Source organism: Arvicola amphibius, chromosome 2, assembly GCF_903992535.2.
Source record: "Arvicola amphibius chromosome 2, mArvAmp1.2, whole genome shotgun sequence".
Classification (NCBI taxonomy): domain Eukaryota; kingdom Metazoa; phylum Chordata; class Mammalia; order Rodentia; family Cricetidae; genus Arvicola; species Arvicola amphibius.
In genome coordinates, this window is record NC_052048.2 from 183860492 (window position 1) to 183877524 (window position 17033).

Sequence of the window (17033 nt, forward strand, 5' to 3'; positions counted from 1 at the left end):
GCAAGGCTCATGTGGACTCATGGGGATGGAAATGGCAAGCACAGGACTGCAGGGGTCTGCACCAGCCCTCTGTGTATGTTACCCTGTAGCTTGGTGTTTTGTGGTGGTGTCTTTCTAACAGTGGGAGGAAGTCTATCTCTGATTCTTTGCCTGCTCTTGGGTTGCTTTGTCTAGCTTCAATATGAGGGCTTTTCCCTTACCTTATTAAATCATGTTTTGCTGTGTTTGTTGTCTTTGGGAGGCCTGCTTTTTTCCAATAAGAGATGGAGGGGCAGTGGATCCAGGGGAGAGGTTAGTGTAGTATGGAGCAGCGGGCTGTGTTCCTGCCACCCAGCTCCCAGCCGCCTGGCTAGCTTATGCCCCCAAATAACTGTATTCATTTAAACACTGCCTGGCCCATTAGCTCTAGACTCTTACTGGATAACTTCTCACATCTTGCTTACCCCATTTCTAATAATCTGTGTAGCGCCATGAGGGGTGGCTTACCAGGAGAGATCTTAACCTGCGTCCGTCTGGGAGAGGAGAGGTATGGCTACTGTCTCAGGTCGGAGAATCATGGCGACTGCCCAGAGAGGAGAGGCATGAAAATTGCCTGAGGCATCTGACTGAGCCATTTACCTCACTTCCTTCTTTCTGTTCTGTCTATTCCACCCATTTAAGGGCTGGCCTATTAAATGGGCCAAGGCAGTTTCTTTATTAACGAATGAAATCAACACAAACTGAAGACTCTCTCACATCAGGTTAGGTTGCAGGGAAAGGGGAGAGATGGAGTAGGAGAAACCTAGTCTGGATGTATGAGAAAGGAATATATTTTCAATTAAAAAAAAGAAAAAAGTAACTAACTCTCTAGAGGAAACTGGACTCAGAAATGGGAGAATGAAAGTCCTCCTTAAAAACCTAAGTATAAACCAGGCCATGGTGGCGCACGCCTTTAATCCAGCGCTCAGGAGGCAGAGTAAGGTGGATCTCTGTGAATTTGAAGCCAGCCTGGTCTACAATAGCTAGTTCCAGGACAGCTAGGACTGTTACACAGAGAAACCCTGTCTCAGAAAAACAAACAAACAAACAAACATCAAACAAAAACCAAAAAACCAAAACAAAACAAAAAAACCTAAGTCTAAAGCAACCTAGTCCCAGCAGGATTTCTTCTTCTTCTCTGTTCTTTCAACTATGACTTCAGTCTTGATATCAACCAAGAATTAGTTAGAAAAGACTTTTAATACATAAAATCATCTTGTATGCTAACTTAAAAATTAAAAACAAATGTTCAAAACAATAAAGAAATGTTTACAATACAATTCTCAGATAGTAAAAACAGTTTCATAGTTAAAACCATTATCCATAATACAATTTTATCTAAGCGTATATATGGAACATAATGATTTGTGTAAATATCTTCTGGATTTTCTTAGATACATACTAATTCCCTGTGCCTCTGGGAGTGAGAAATGATTGTGTTTCCCACTGCTATGGATTAACAGAAATTGGAGAGATGTCTTCAGTCAGCTGAGTCGGGAATGAAAGCTATAAACTGATTGATGTGTGCTGGATTTGGTAGATACAAAGTGCCCCTCTATACAACTAATCCATATCCATTTACCCTCAACCCCCTCCCCCCACCAGCATCCTCTCAGATGGACACACTAGTAAACAAAAAGGCACCGTCAAGGAAACTATATCCTCGTGCAGACAATAGAAACGTCAGCTAGCTACAGGGGATGGTCGCAAGAATGTATGGAGATGAAGATGTACTGCAGTATAGATAATTAGGTGGGAAACTGAAATTCCACAACATCTAGGAAAGTGAAAATGCATGAGATGGCAAGCGGACTCATCCAACCATCACACAGTAACTAACCCCATTGTGTGTGCAATAGGTCACATTCAGCAGAAAAGTTAACAGATGCAAGTGAGACTCCCAGCTTCCCACAAATGCATGCACTATACGGAAGTGACAGCCTTACAAAACAAATATGAACACTCCTAGGCGTGGAGATAATTCAGGAATGAGTGCCCGTTTTGCGATTACAGACTGTGGTTTCTGGCCCACACTAATCTGGGGTAGGCACTCAAGACGGTTAGGAAAAAGATAATGGAAAATGGTAAAGTGGAAAATGTCAGTTTGAACAAGTTGATGCTGAGGTGCTTTGAGGGAAATGACTTCAGGAAAGGTCCAGGGACATCATTGGAATATAAATGCCAATCACAGCAAGGCTTTGGGAACCAACTTTGTGAGGAGCTGTTGTGGCAGTCACACCTGTCCTGCTGCCTCCCCAGCCCAGTCCCAGGCAGGTCCCCAAACACTCACCATCTAGGAAGCACCACCGAGGGGACAGCCTCTGAGCTGAGAGCGCCCTGGGGAAGGAGGTTTCTTGGTCCTAGAAAGAGATGCACAAGTTCTCATGGCTCCATTTGGATGGCAAAGGGGCTGCCCTCCCTCCTCGTCCTACCCCCCCCACCCCACGCAGACTGAGAATGAGCAGTATTTTCTCAGGGCACTACCGGAGCAAAGAACAAACTCCACCACAGAACTTCCAGAAGAGATTCCATGGTTGCATCCAATATTGAGAAAGGACCTACGCAGAGGCTCACTACAACTGGAGAAGGTGCATTCCTTTCTTGCCCTTAGTAAAGTGGAGAAGCTACCTGCAACTTACATTTCCCTCCCTATGTCAGTAAAAGGGATGAACACAGATAAATGGGAAAGGTTTGGACTTTCTCCACCAGTCAGACAGGACTTAGAGTGTGGAAGAGACAAGAGAAGCCATGTATAAGTAGTGCTAGCTCTTCGGGGGATTTGGAGAGCAAGTACTACACAGAGAGGAATCCAAGTCTATGCTATGTTGAGTCTGCTTCTGTCTTCAGCCACTCCCATCCAAGATTGCAGGATGTAGGAAAGAATCACTGGGTCAGGCTGTCCTTTTGGGAACCCATCCGATCTCCGCTGACCCACTAGCAATGCGCACCCCTACCTTAGTATTCTCTGGGCTTCTCACTGCAAAGATAGCCAATACTTAATCTTACTTGAGCCAGAGGCCATCTCATATAAATGCATTCTTTTCTCTAGCTTGAGATGAAAACACTTCCTCTCCAAAATTCAGAATTTTGTAGTTAGCTCCATTTTCCCTAAAAACTTCCTCTCTGGAACATTATTAAAATCCACTCTGCTACTCTTGAACCCAAGTCATTCTTTTTGCGCCTGTTTCCTCTCTCTAAAGGCAAGTATCCCTCAATCAATACTACTTCATCTTCTGATGTCCTGCCTAACTCCCGGAACATGCAACCTGTTTCTCTCACTTTCAATTCCCAGGTAGACATTGGATCATCCCTAGAAATAAATCCTTCAGAATCTTCTCAGAGAGTGACAAGAGCACCCCCCCCCCCCGCCAACTGGGTTAATATTCCGGGTCTTCGCAATTCCTTGGAGTCATTGAAGGTTTTGCTTTATTTCCTTTTTTTATTTTTCAAAATTAAAAGATAATAACATCATTTCCCCTTCCCTCTTTTCTCCCTCCAACTGCTCCCATGTACTCCCCTCTCTGCTCTCTCTTAAATTCATAGCGTCTAGCCTCTTTTTCTAACAAGCACATCATGTTACTTGTAGGTATATAATTTCAGAGACAACTATTAGGTGGTAGATAACAAATCTCGGGGCTGATACCCAGGGTAGACTTTTTAGGCCCTCAATGTTCTTTGACTGCCTGGAGTTCTTTGTTTTATCCCTAGTCCATTACCTAGTCTTTTGGTGTCATCCATGTAGAGATTAAACTGTAAGGTCAGAAGAGCACACTGGAGCCTGGAAGGTGGAAGAGGGAGGATTGATTCTTCGTGTTTCCAAATGTGCAAAAGTTAACATGCACCCCTCTGACAAAGGAGCTCACTGATGATTCCTGGGGAGGGGTGCTAATTGTTTGCAACAACACATGACTCCGAGCCGTCTAATACTGGCTGGAGTAAAAGTGAACTAACTCATTGACAGAAACGGCACAAGTAAGGATGGCCAGCTCTTGGCGGGAAGACACAGGGACCTTGACTGCTATTGACAATTTTTAAAAAGTTTCTATTATAGGGAAAGCCCGCATAATGCAGATACTCTGAATATAAGGTAGACTTGGCAGTGGAAGCCATGTGTGTGGCTGGCCTGGTGTATACTGATGAGACAAGGAAGGAAAACGGAAATAGCACCGGAGAAATAATGAGAGCCAATCAGAGGCCATCCGGACTTCCTCCTGAGTTAGGAATAGCAAGCAGCACCAGTGGATGGCTGTTAGCATAGAGGCCACAGCTCTGCAGAAAGCTGCAGGGGGTCCCACAATCTGTTTATCATGTTGTTTGGATGAATCTGGTACTTGGTGAAGAGCCATGGGTCTTAGCCGGGCAAAAGAGATCCATCTTACCATAAGAAAACTTATCTAGACGGAGTGTTCTGCTCAAATAGATTGTACAAATCAAAGATTGATAGAGGAATGACTGGCCTCCCTCTGGGCTGTCACAAAAAATATATCTTTATGCATCTGATTTGCTAAAGCTATAGAGGCAGATCTTGAACCGGCTTTGACAATTTGCTGGCTGAGCTAAGTGAAATCTTGGCATTTGTTCAATATCCATGTTTATGAGAACTATGCTTAACGCTTTGAGAATTGTATTTTGACACATGCTATCTGGAGCTAAAGAAAGTTAAGGTCTTTAATATATTTGTATAAAATGTTTTAGGCCACCAACACCTCATAGGTTTGGGTAAAAGAAAAAGATGACTATATGCCAAGAAATCTGAAATGATTTGAAATGTTTATTGGTAGCTGTGAAAAACTAATAAAGACATTAAGCAAAGATAACTGTCTCCTCAAAGAATAGAGTGGCTCAGATACCCAGCGTGCTTTCTGAATTGTAATACTATTTTCTGTAAATAATATTCAACAGAAAGAGTATTGATGCACTTGACTTCCATATTTAAAATATAAGGATATTCAATGTGCTTCCCTCCCCCACCACACACTAAATACACGTAAGAATACTTGTGAAAATTTTGTGCTATTTTGGTAGGCCCATGTGCACATGCATTTTCCAGAGAGATGAACTCAATTTTCTACAGACTATCAGAGTAATCTCAGATTCCTGCAAGGCTAAAATAATCTAAAATTCCTATTCAAATAATCCAAAATTTAGGTAAGAAGAAACCCAACACAATAAGAATATCTGAATCAGTAGAAACACCTTAAAACATAACAAGACTCAAAAGTAGGAACTGCTGCTTCAAAGCTGAAGGGAATTCAAGGTTGTGGCTATTCTCTTAGTGGGAAGTCGAGTCAGTTTCTGACCTAGAAGGAGCCAATGGCCTCTTCACACATTCCCATCACAGTCCCTCCAATATATTTGCTTTTAGGGCCTTAAGTTCTCTATATTATCATTAATGTTTTTAATTGCATCTATTGGCTTTCTACGTATGGGTGTTTTGCTTGCATGTGTTTCTGTGCACCATGCACATGCCTGGTGCTAATGGAGACCAGAAGAGGACTTTAGATCCCGTGAGACTGAAATTGCAATCAGTTGTGAGATGTTATACAGGTGCTAGGGATTATACTTGGTGGTCTTAAACATTAAGCCACCTCTCCAGTCTCTTTATTGTCATTTTTTAAAGGAGGGAGGATTTAGATTGAATACAATATAGCCTTAATAAATGAAGTTGAGTAGTATATCATTAATGACAATATAAAAAATCTGTGTTAAGAAATCAATTTTACTGAAAAGGAAATGAAATAACTTGCTTGGTGAATGAAGATCTGGCTGTAATTTTTGGAGGCGGTTAGAAAAATAAAGATAGAGACCTGACTTCTCTGGGATGCTACCTTGAAACAGTTATGTATTCTCTCTAAGTGAGCTCATAAAAGAATAGCTATTAGCATAATGAGGTCTTAGGCCATGTCATTAGCAGTCCAAAGAAAATGTAATTAATATATTCTTAGATATACACTGAAATTAAACTACCTATTTTTTTAAAGTATACATGTGGAGGGCAGAGGATCAATGGGCAAAATGTTTGCCTTGCAAAGACAAGGACCCAAGTTCATATCTTTAGCACCAGGGTAAAAGCTGGACGTCAGTGTGTTCCTGTAACTGCGGCACGGAGGGGCGGAGACATGTATTCTGGAGCTCACTAGCTAGCCAATCTGGCTGAAATGGCAGGCTCTAGGTTCAGTGGGAAACCTTCCTTCAAAAATTAGGATGAAGAAGTGATAGAGGAAGACATCCTGCCATCATTCTCTGGCCTACACATATGACTACAAAGGAATCATACCTGCACACACACACACACACACACACACACACTCATAGATATGCCAAATACACACAGAGAAAAATTTACAGATACAACAAAATGTGTAAAAGTTATAAAGTCTTATAACTGGGAGTGCTACTATATGATGGTAATCCAAACACTTGGAAGGCGGAGGCAGGAGGATCAGAAGTTCAAGGCCAGCCAGTTTTATGTAGTGAGTTGAAACCAGCCAAGGCTACACTACATGAGACCCTGAGTCAATAAAAATGTAAACAACAAACAAACAAACAAAGCCATCAAATCTCAACAAAATTCTGTCCTTGACACACGGAGACAACAAAAGTTGGAACTTGCCTTGAATTGTGTAAAAAATAATGTTTCAATGTAGTGAACCAACTAAATATAAAACATATGCAGGAGATCAACTAGCACCCTATAGAGGGAAAAACAGTGACAAAATGTATAGGTGCTGGGGCAACTTCTCATTAACCAAGGGAAACCTGGGGTGGTGGCTAAGCTAGTCACTGGCATTTATTTGAGTTGAGTGACTGAGAAAAAATTATTTATGATGGAGAATACTGCTTTCAAAAAGCTGTATGAAACCACCATCATTATTATCATCATTGCAAAAGAGTTAATGTAACAAAAAAAAAAAACCATTTCTGTCTTTAGGGTATTTAGATGTCACAGGGAGATGAACGAGGAGCGAGAAAGGCAAGAGACTGTCCATGATCCAGCTTCAGTTAAGCAGCAAGACCAGAGAATTAGAACCCTGGTCTCCAGAATGCCAGCTTTCAGGGTTTGACCAATCCCAGCCCCACCCACCACCAGCTGAGAGTATTTGGGGAGGGCTCTTAGCTAGTATGTGTCTTAAATATCTTGTTTGTACAATGGCCCTTGTAGCATTTAATCCTGAAGTATTACGGAGAAATAAATGAAATGTGTAAAATGTTTGATTCTCATCAGCTCCACGCTCATATGTACTTGCAAACATCTGAGGCCATCAATGCCCAGAGAAAAGAAATAAAATCCTGTCGCCTAAGGCAATTTCACCTTTAGTCACAGGATGAGCTCATGGGACACTGGCTATCCTCCCAACCAGACCCTGTACACGGCGCTGCCTTGGCACACTGATGCACGAGTGCCGTCAGTCTCAGATGAAGAAAGATTCAAGGAAAAGCAAGAAATGCCTAGGAGAAGACATGAACGAAGAATGGCATCAAACATGCTGCTTGTTGGCTTGGTTCTTGCGAGGCTTGTCTTACCCAGCAACCTCACAGTTCTTTGTTCTTTATGAGAACAAATGTGAATTACTCCAAAAAGGGGGGGGGGGAGCTTTAATCTCCATGACAAATATCACCTGTCACTAACTTTTCTGAACACCACCAACTCTTTCTTTTCCCCATCACTCATAATTCTGCTTGCTGGATGCTTATTTTCACAAAAATCAAATTCTCGTGTGCTAGCACGATTAGCCGGCTGTTACACAGCTGTAACATGATTGTTGTGGTGATTGATTTTTTTTAAATGTTTAGTAATTAAATCCAACAAAATTCAAGACATGTCATCCAGAGGCTGTAGAGTGAAGCTTGGCACACTGTCTCCAACAGGGTGACCCCTAACCCACCTGACGCTCCCCTCATTCCTGTCTGTATCCACTTCGGGAATTCCTGTGTACCCAATATGCCAAGTTTCAATTTCTTTTCCAAAAGCAAGGCCATTTTAATTATGGTTTTAACTTATTTCCTGGCTATTGCTACAAAGCCACCCATTTAGGGGGAACGATTTTTTTTTAAATCAGCGGCCAAAAGAATCAAGAGTCAGCAGAGGACATAAATTATGAGTGAGACAAAAGGCTTAGCTCACATTTCATAAAGCCCTTCCCTTCCGAGGATGAAATGCATGGCTCAAGTCTTTGGTCTGAGGCAGCAGACTTCAAATAGCTCTTGTGCAGATGGATGACTGAGCCGTGCCAACAGACACCATCCTGAGCCATCTGGTCCAGTTCTACTGAGCTCACTGACAAGAAGATGTCAAGGAGAACAGGCTGCTGTTGACTTTTCTCTCCTTGATTCCCCCCTTCTTCTCTTTGTCTTCCACCTACAGTTTCTGCACTTACTCAACTCCATTGCCTAGGACTGAAAGGAGGGACACAACAGCCATCTACAAAATACCCAATAATCTCTGGAGAATGTCAGAGGCTGATAACTTATCTTCTTTTTTGAATTGTGAGCTTCTCCTTCCCCACTGCCCCCGATTACTTTTCTTTTAATTCTACACAAACTTGGCTTTACATAGATATCCTTTGATGACTATATATGAAATAAAATGGAGGTTATTCAGGGTTATTATTGGTCCATGTAATGAATATTTTATAATGGGGAAATGATCTCCCAGCAATAGGTGTAATTACCAAAATTTGAAGCTTTAAGTCTTAAAAAACCACCCTATCTGGACTTATTTATCTGCTCACAGATTTGATTTTATTTGGAAATAGGTAAATCTCATTAAATTGGTTGTTTCTGCAGCCATGACCTTAGGCTCATGTGCAGGGTATTCCTTTGTTATGGAGAAGTTGGGGCAATCTTACCCCTACCTGTTTTCCCTGCCTTTATACTGCCACTCTTTCTGAACCTCAATTTGCACACAAGGTCAGACCAGCAATGAAGAACCATGGTGTGAAGAACTGAAATATGTCAAGAATTACTCTTGGGATAATTTAAGTAAACTACTTACAGTTCTCTACTTAGCAAGTGATGGATACTATAGACCTCTTTTGCCTGAGAGTCTGGGATCTTACGTGATACTTTGTAGCTTCCTGGGGACATAGAGGTATATGAGGTTTTGAAGGAGACTTGGGAAATGTCACATCTAAAAGAGAACTCCCTAGACAGCTAAAGCAAAATCTGGAAGACAAAGAAAAATCTAGAAGGAGCCTGATGGGTATGAAGATATTCCTTCTATGACCACTTAAAGTTTTGCCAGATAGTCAACCATTATCAACAACCAACTTAATCTTCCTTGCTTATTGTCAGACAAATCACTCCTGGGAAAACTCTTCCCTCTCAAATTCTACAGTCATGTTCCCTGTCCACTTCCTCCTCCATGGACCCTGCTGCTTGAGAGTCCCATAGAATATGGCGATCAATGGGCTCATAGAGGAAACATTCCCAGAGGCCAAAAACTGACCATGCTCACTGAAAGAGAGTTCTGTCCACTATACTTTCTGGATACGTATTGTACTTGTATTCTGCTTAGGCCCTGTAAAAGTATAGTCATTTTAGCAAGTTTTTAACATGTGATTTGGCTATATGTCAGTCTTGATAGTTACCATAATACTTTTCACAAAACAATGTGACAACTGTCTATCACCTAAATGTTTATCCAGAGAGGGTGAAAATATATGATGAAAAGAAAAGAATGAGCTAGAAGTTCATTTATTAGCAAGGCCTAACAGCAATGGTGCACTATTATGAAAAGTAGGTCATGTGGAAAAATAGTTGTGGTATATTATGCATAGTGAGCGCTCAAGGAGTGCAAATTTATTTTCTTTCAACAATAAACTTGCATATGTATGTTTATTCACCCATCTAGTGGATTTAAGCCTATGCCCAGACAGAGGGAAAGCTACGAAAGGCATCACACCAACCAAGTGCTATCCAAAGGACTACAGGAGAGAGGGGGGCAAAAGCTAAGCCCAATTCTTGCTGTGTGTGCAATCTGCAAGCTAACAGACGCCAAGATTATAAAGCATTGTAAACTGCACAACACGTATGGCTCACTTAGGAAGGCCCAGGGAACTATCAAATGAACCTTGATGATATCAAAGACAAATATAAATTGGAGGGTTAAAAGATGAGCAAGAATGAGGGAAGCCTGTTGCTAAAGGGGAATTTACAACTATTGGATGTTTTTAGTAAATGATGTACACGCCTTGTCTTCTACTCAGATGAGATCATCAGTGTGAGTGACAGTAATGATAGCAGAGACAGAACCCTGAATAAACTGTAGCCTTGGCTTTAATGCAACTCTCATGATCAGCGCATTGTGGGTAATGCATTTCCATCAGGTAACTACCCCAGCAAGTGCCTGGCAGACAGGAATCCTGGATTTAGGGCTATCCACCCATGCAATGTGGGAAATGACTCCAATTGGAGCAAAATTAAAAATAAAGAAGAGAAAAAGCAATTCTCTGGGGCTAGGTATTAGTTCTCAGGCAGGATTTAATGTCATAGAAAAGCATGTGTGTTCATGTGTTTCTGAAAGCCACCTAGAATTAATTAGATATAATTAATATAGTTCTTCTCTGAACTACCACTTGGCAAGCCTATGCAAAAACTGCTCTTAATTTATATTCAATTATGCATAACTAATGCACACAGCATCCCTGTTAGACACTCCAGTAGGTTATCCAATTAGGCAATAGTCACCTCGCATTTAACTATACCTTCAATGTGAATGAAATTTGTCTTTCATAAAAACTGAACAGAAGTCATCTGAGCTGGGCATCACTGCCTCAGTTAATAAGGTCCTGTCCAAGATCACCTTTCTCTTAAACATCTCTTACCCACCCACTCGTTACTCTCTGTACATTCCTCTCTGTAAATGTTTTTTTCTCTTTAAAAACATTTTAAATTGATATCTTTTAAATTTTGGTTGATTCTCCCAGCCCCGCTCCCGTCTCATCTCTCGAATCTCCTATTCCCCACTGTACCCTCTCGGCCCCAGTGTTCTATTTTGTTCCAATTTGTTCTATTGTTTCTTCCACTCCTTTACCCCCTAGAATTCCCCACACACCCATTTCTAGTTTCCTGGTCTTTACCCATGTTTCCTCCTGCCCAGGAACACTGATTTAGCAATGAGAAATTAAGATCTACGTATGAGGAAGAACAAACAGTATTTGTCTCTCTGAGCATGCGTTATCTTACTTAATATAATGCTTCCCAGTTCTGCCTATTTTCCTGAACTTTTCATCATTTTCTTTTAAGTTCGTTGATTCTTAGTTAAATGAATCACCTGGATTAATCAGTTTTATACTTACTATTGAATTCTATAATCACTAAAAGCTCTTCTAATCCACCAAGCTCTTCTTGAAGAAATGTTGAGACTTAGGGCATACATAATCATGTTTATTAAAACATGAGTACCCTTGGCTTTCTTTAACATACATGACCGTAGTTACAGCTGTCTTTATTCTTCCTGGCTGTATTTTCTCCCAGTTCATTCTTTCTTCTTCTACTCTCCTCACCTAGACTTCACACCTCCCACAAACCCTTATCGTGTCCCAAACAAAATACAATGACTCAGAGATTCTTGGGCTCTATACTACTGACATTTGTGGATAGATAATACTTTGCTGTAGGAGACTTCGCTGTGCTACATTCATATATATTTAGTGATGCCATTGGCTTCCACTCAATAGAGTCCAATAAATACCTACAGGCATTTCCAGATGCCTTATATTGGGATCAGAAATCATCCTTAGTTAAGAATCATGACAATAGTTGAATGATCAATGCATATACTTGGTACATATACATACATGCAGGCACACATACATGGACATGAAAGAAAAATGAACTTCATGCAGAAGTTCCTTCCCAAGCTCTGCCTCTTTTTCTGGGCTAAGATAAATAAATTCTAACTTGCAAACTGGTTTTGGCTTACACCAAAACAATCTATTCCCTCTTCACTTCATGATTTGGGGTTTAAATGGATAGTAATTCTGAAAAGAGAGAAAAATAGAGCTATCTTATGGCAGATGGCCTCAGGAAGCATTGTTTATCAAATAAAGTCTAATTTATTTATAAATTCCAGTTTATTTGCCAATCTGAAGAAGACATGAACCTACCCACCGTCTATTTGGCAGTTAGAAATTACACCAGATGCCATTAGCGTGAAAGGGCTTTTGCATTTTGGCATCACAGATGTGTGTGCTGGAACTTGTGGCTGATTATAAACAGCCAGCACATTCCCGCAGGGCCCACGCTGCCTTGTTAGGTTAATGCAAGGTGTCATTGCTGAGCCCCATGTTTTGCTGGCAGTTGCAGCTTTGGAAATGGGAAACAAGAAAGCAAGGAAACGGAGACACGTAAGCTGCAGGAGCTGCCATGCGACTCACTAATGGGGCATCTTGGGCACATGCATATCTTTGATGGTTTGTTTTTTGCTTTGTTTTCCTGACTTAAAAAAAAAAAAACAACAAAAAAAAAAAACAAAAAAGTTAACTAAACCCCATCTAGCATCTTGGCTGCCAGGAATCTGCCAAGTTGCTCTAACTTACCGATGTTTATTCAATCTCTCTCTCATACATAATAAAATTCATTAGGAAGTATTTAAGACATTTTGGCATCCTGTTTCCTATAGTTTATTCTCCTACATCACCGCCTCCACTGAGACACTCCAGATATCCTGCTGTTACAGTTTCTGGGGTAGGAAACAAAAGTTAGTATTAAACTTCCCATCGGGTGGTTTTGCCATGTTCTTCATGAAAAAGAGTGGCATCAACATCCGTGCATTTTATCTGCGCTGTGGGAAGACGCAGAAGTCAGCACGCAGCTCAAGGGCACCTGGCACTATTCTCTGACCCTCGCTCTTCCATGCAGTCTGTGCTGGGCTGTTGGATACCACCTTCTCCTCACCTAGCACTCTGCTGCTAGGGTCGGCTTCATGGCTCTCTGTGACTGATCATTCTCCCCATTTGTGCTCTGTCGTGGCTGTTGAGGACATACAGAATAGCAGCAAGAACTCTTCAGAATCTAGGCTAGGTCTACAAGATCTCCTCCAACCCAGCCAGCAGTTCTAAGCATTTGCTCAGGACTTCCCACACTTTTGATCTCCGAGCTGGACTTTGAGCGGACTTTTTACTATTCATATTTCTAACTTGCTATTGCTCGCCAAATCTTGTGGAGTCTTCCACATTCATCAAAATCAGTGGGGTCAAAAGCAGAAGCATTTATTCATTAACTTTCTAATGTATTCCTTCCCTGATAATCTCAACAAAATGTGGAAGTTTATTTCCTGCAGCCTCTTGCCTCCACCTGCTCACCGCTTCTGTTGGGAGACGTGCTAGGCGAATTCTAGAAAATTCTCTCTCTGTCTCTCACTCTCTCATTCACACAGATGCACACATGTACACACACACACACACACACACACACACACACGCACACACACACGTGTATGATAAGGAGAGATCCTGGGTCTCTTTATTACCCAAAGGTCACTGACTACTCTCTGTTTCTTCATTTCAGCATGAAAAAAGGGGAGGTTGGTGATGCCCTGATACGCATCCTTGATCAGCATCCTTGTTATTCTCCATGCTTCATGCACAAAAGCTTTTGATGTCACATATATATCATGGCAGTGCTGACACCAAAATTTGAGTTGACTGTAACTCATCAAAAAGTACAAAAATACTTCTAGAAAAAAGTCATCAATATTTTCCCATATTGTTACTACTTAACAGTAAATGAGACAAATATCCATATCATATTCTATAAGGATTCATCTCCTAACCCATGTGGCCACAAAGTAAGATAAAGAAATTATGGTTAAAAATATGCCCGTGTTAAACAAGCTTACATCAAAATGACAGTCTACATGGCAGTCTAGTGTATCAGTACATGAGTTCCATAAACTTATATATCAGTGCTTAAAGTATTTTAGCAAAATTGTAAAAGTTCAAAATTTCCAAGAGGAAAAAGTACAAACCTTTGTTAAAACAATAGATTTTTCTCCAGTGTAATTCCTGACGCCAACTGTGAGCTACCAGCTCCGGCCTACAAAAGCTGATAAATTTTCCCTTAAAATGTTAATATAAATCATCCTAGAGTGATTTAGTGGTTCATTGTTTTACTGTCTCTTTAAGTGACATCGCTTTCTGTCACAGCCAGAAGTGACTGAATATTCTGGAATAGTAGAATATATGTGAGACATAAACACACAAGCAAAACCACCAAGGCCACCCCCGCCCCTGAGTCTAAAGATAAAAGCGCTGCCTTGGCTGAGGGTGTAGATCTCAAAAGGGAAAGACTGCTACTCAGGCCTGCAAATTCCAAGGTCTTCTCTAGACTGTAGTCAATACCGTTCTTATAAAAAAAATGGTATACTAGAATTTTTTGAGTACAGAGAAACAGACACGTAAACCCAAGTGAGCTAAATGAGGGCTTGCACAGCCATAGCACTGAATGACAATGGCCAGCAAAGGGCTGTATACCCATGGTGGTCCCGGGGGTTGTATCTCCCGGTGTCACTGGTGCCACCATCAAGTATGTGCACTCTGTGCTCGCCTCACAATTAAATGCATTGCTCATGGCGTGTCCTCATTATGTGACCAAGTCAACATTTAAGTCTCCTGTCATATGGAGACATAAAATTACCTACAGAGACTTTATTTGGAGAAGTTGTTGGAAGGTTATGACTCCCATATAGCCCTCCTAGCATGCAAGGGCCAATGGTTTCTAAGATGCGGGCGCAGCTGGAGAGAGTTGTAAAATGGTGAACAAGCAGATTGGGCAGCACAAGAAGGCTAGAGAGCAGAAAAGAGACTGTACTTCCAAAGTACAGTGGGCTGAAGACAGCCAAGAGTTCTCCTCGTGAGGAAGATAAGAGCCTGAAGAGTGGCCTATCAGGTCCCATGCAGCTGACAAGCACAGGAGAAGCCCAATACATGTATAAAACTTTGGGTCTGCACTATGGCAAGCAGAGCATCTCTTCTCTGGGTTCAGAAACCACCTGGGACCACTATTGTCTCTAGGCCAGGGATAAAATTGTTAGAAAAAGAGCAAATCAGAAATATGAACAGGAAAATGGCGCACGAACCCTAATTGACTGATATGTAAAACCCACTTGATCTAGTGTTGTGCTTATGAGACCCAATACGTACTTTCTTTGCTAAACTAGCCTGAGTTGAGATTTCTGTACTAATAAGCAAGACATGTGTAACTAAAAGCACTTCACTTTTTATCATATTTTTCCAAATTATCTGAGAGAGTGTCTACAATCTACACGTGCACTAGACTACAACAGTATAAAATCAGGAAAATGCACAATAATCAGAATAACAACGTCACAGGACTCTTTATGGATTAAGCTGATCTCTGGATAATATGTAGACTCTAACGTGCACATGCAGTGAGAGAGGGAACTCAACTGTCTGGAAAAAAGGAGATAAGTAGAAGCAATTACAAGTTACCTGGTAATGAACTCTCTGTGACCCAGAAGAAACTGACTGCAAGTCCTAATGAAAAAAAAATGAGGGGGAAAATCCATACCTTATAATTAGCTTGAACAGCTATTCCACACTCCCACCAACTCAACTCCCAATTTAATGTCACCATGCTTATCTGAAAAGTTTCTTAATTTATCAAGGTTGGCCCACGAAGTTCGTGCCAGAAACAATAAAAGCATACCAACTTGGGTAATGAAAAGACGGATCATTTTGTGTTATAACTTAGGGTATTCATTGGTTAGTGATGTCCAAGTGAGAGTTTTGTCAGCATAAATGGGACGCTGGCTTCGTTTGTATCTAAACTCTCTGGCTTACATAGAAATCTTCATGGGCAACCTTAAATGCCTACAATTTATCTTGTACCGAATATACTTTACCACATACTTACAAGATGCTTGGCAAACAGGAGTTGTCATAAACCTCAGCCAGGAAAAAAGGCAAGCACTGGCCACGGCCACATCATCGCGAAGTGCAAAGTTGACAGATGTGAAAGGAAATGGGCTTTGGCCAGCAGAAGCCAGACTCCCTTTTTACAAAGTTCTATAGCTAAGTCATCACCACTGCCACAAGCCTCGGGCCTTTTTGCTGACGAGCATGCTGATGCTCTGTGCAGATGCAGCAGTCCTGAGCACCTCAGCCCTCATACCTGCCTCCCCAAGGGTTTGCCACCCGGCTCTGTGCCCAAGCCACCTTTAAAATTTTTTTTTACTTATTGAGATCGGTTTCTTTGTCTTCCTTCTAAATCTGCTTTTAGTTGAATATTAATGTGATAAGCATGCCAATATCTTGATTAAGTTGATTTTTTTCACCAAAGCCAACTAATTAGCCATGCATTTTGCTACTGTGGAGTAATGCTGCATTACTTTAGTATTAATTTTTTTAATGCAAATATGTAATATTGGTTATGAGTCACTTTTGAAGATTTTATTTTATTTGTGGTTATGTGTGTGTTTGTATGTGCATGCATGTGTGTGCTTGAGAGAGGATATCAGATCTCTTGGATATGACGTTATAAGCGATTGAGAGCCATACAGCATGGATGCTGGGATCTGAACATGGTCCTTTGGAAGAGCAGCAAATGTTTTGTAACTACTGAGTCAACTCCCCAGTCTATAAATTCCCCCTCTTTGTTTTTGTTTTTTACTAAGGTTTGATGTATAACATTCCACAGTAAAATGGTAAATGGAACATTATTTTGAAAACTGAGATACTACGGGTTCTTTAAATTTAGATTAGGACCTAAACTGTATGCTAAAAAGTTCACGGATGTTTTATTCTTTAAGTAATCACCCACACTAAAAAAACCACTAAATAAAGCCACAACTACAAAATGTATTGATTTTCTCTTTCACACTGGTATTTAAATTTTGGCACTTATCCCTATCCTTTTGGTTCATTATTATATCTATACCTTTAAGAATTATAAGGATAAAATTAATTTTTAGAGTCATCAGTGTGTGCTTCCTAACCAAATCCATTTCTAGTGAGATATAATAAAATGTACAAAGATAAGTGGCCACAAGT

At 40.9% G+C, this 17033-nt stretch overlaps 1 protein-coding gene across 4 annotated transcripts in view; it reads right to left on the minus strand.

The window, feature by feature from the left end:
* Dgki (diacylglycerol kinase iota) overlaps window positions 1-17033 on the minus strand; it is a 454067-nt gene that overhangs the window by 85966 nt on the left and 351068 nt on the right. For all 4 annotated transcript variants that reach the window (XM_038320431.2, XM_038320432.2, XM_038320430.1 and 1 more), the window contains 2 exons: window positions 15474-15518; window positions 2309-2378 (listed from right to left, as the gene is read on the minus strand). In XM_038320431.2, coding sequence (XP_038176359.1) covers window positions 2309-2378; window positions 15474-15518 — 115 coding nt within the window. The remainder of the gene's footprint in view (window positions 1-2308; window positions 2379-15473; window positions 15519-17033) is intronic.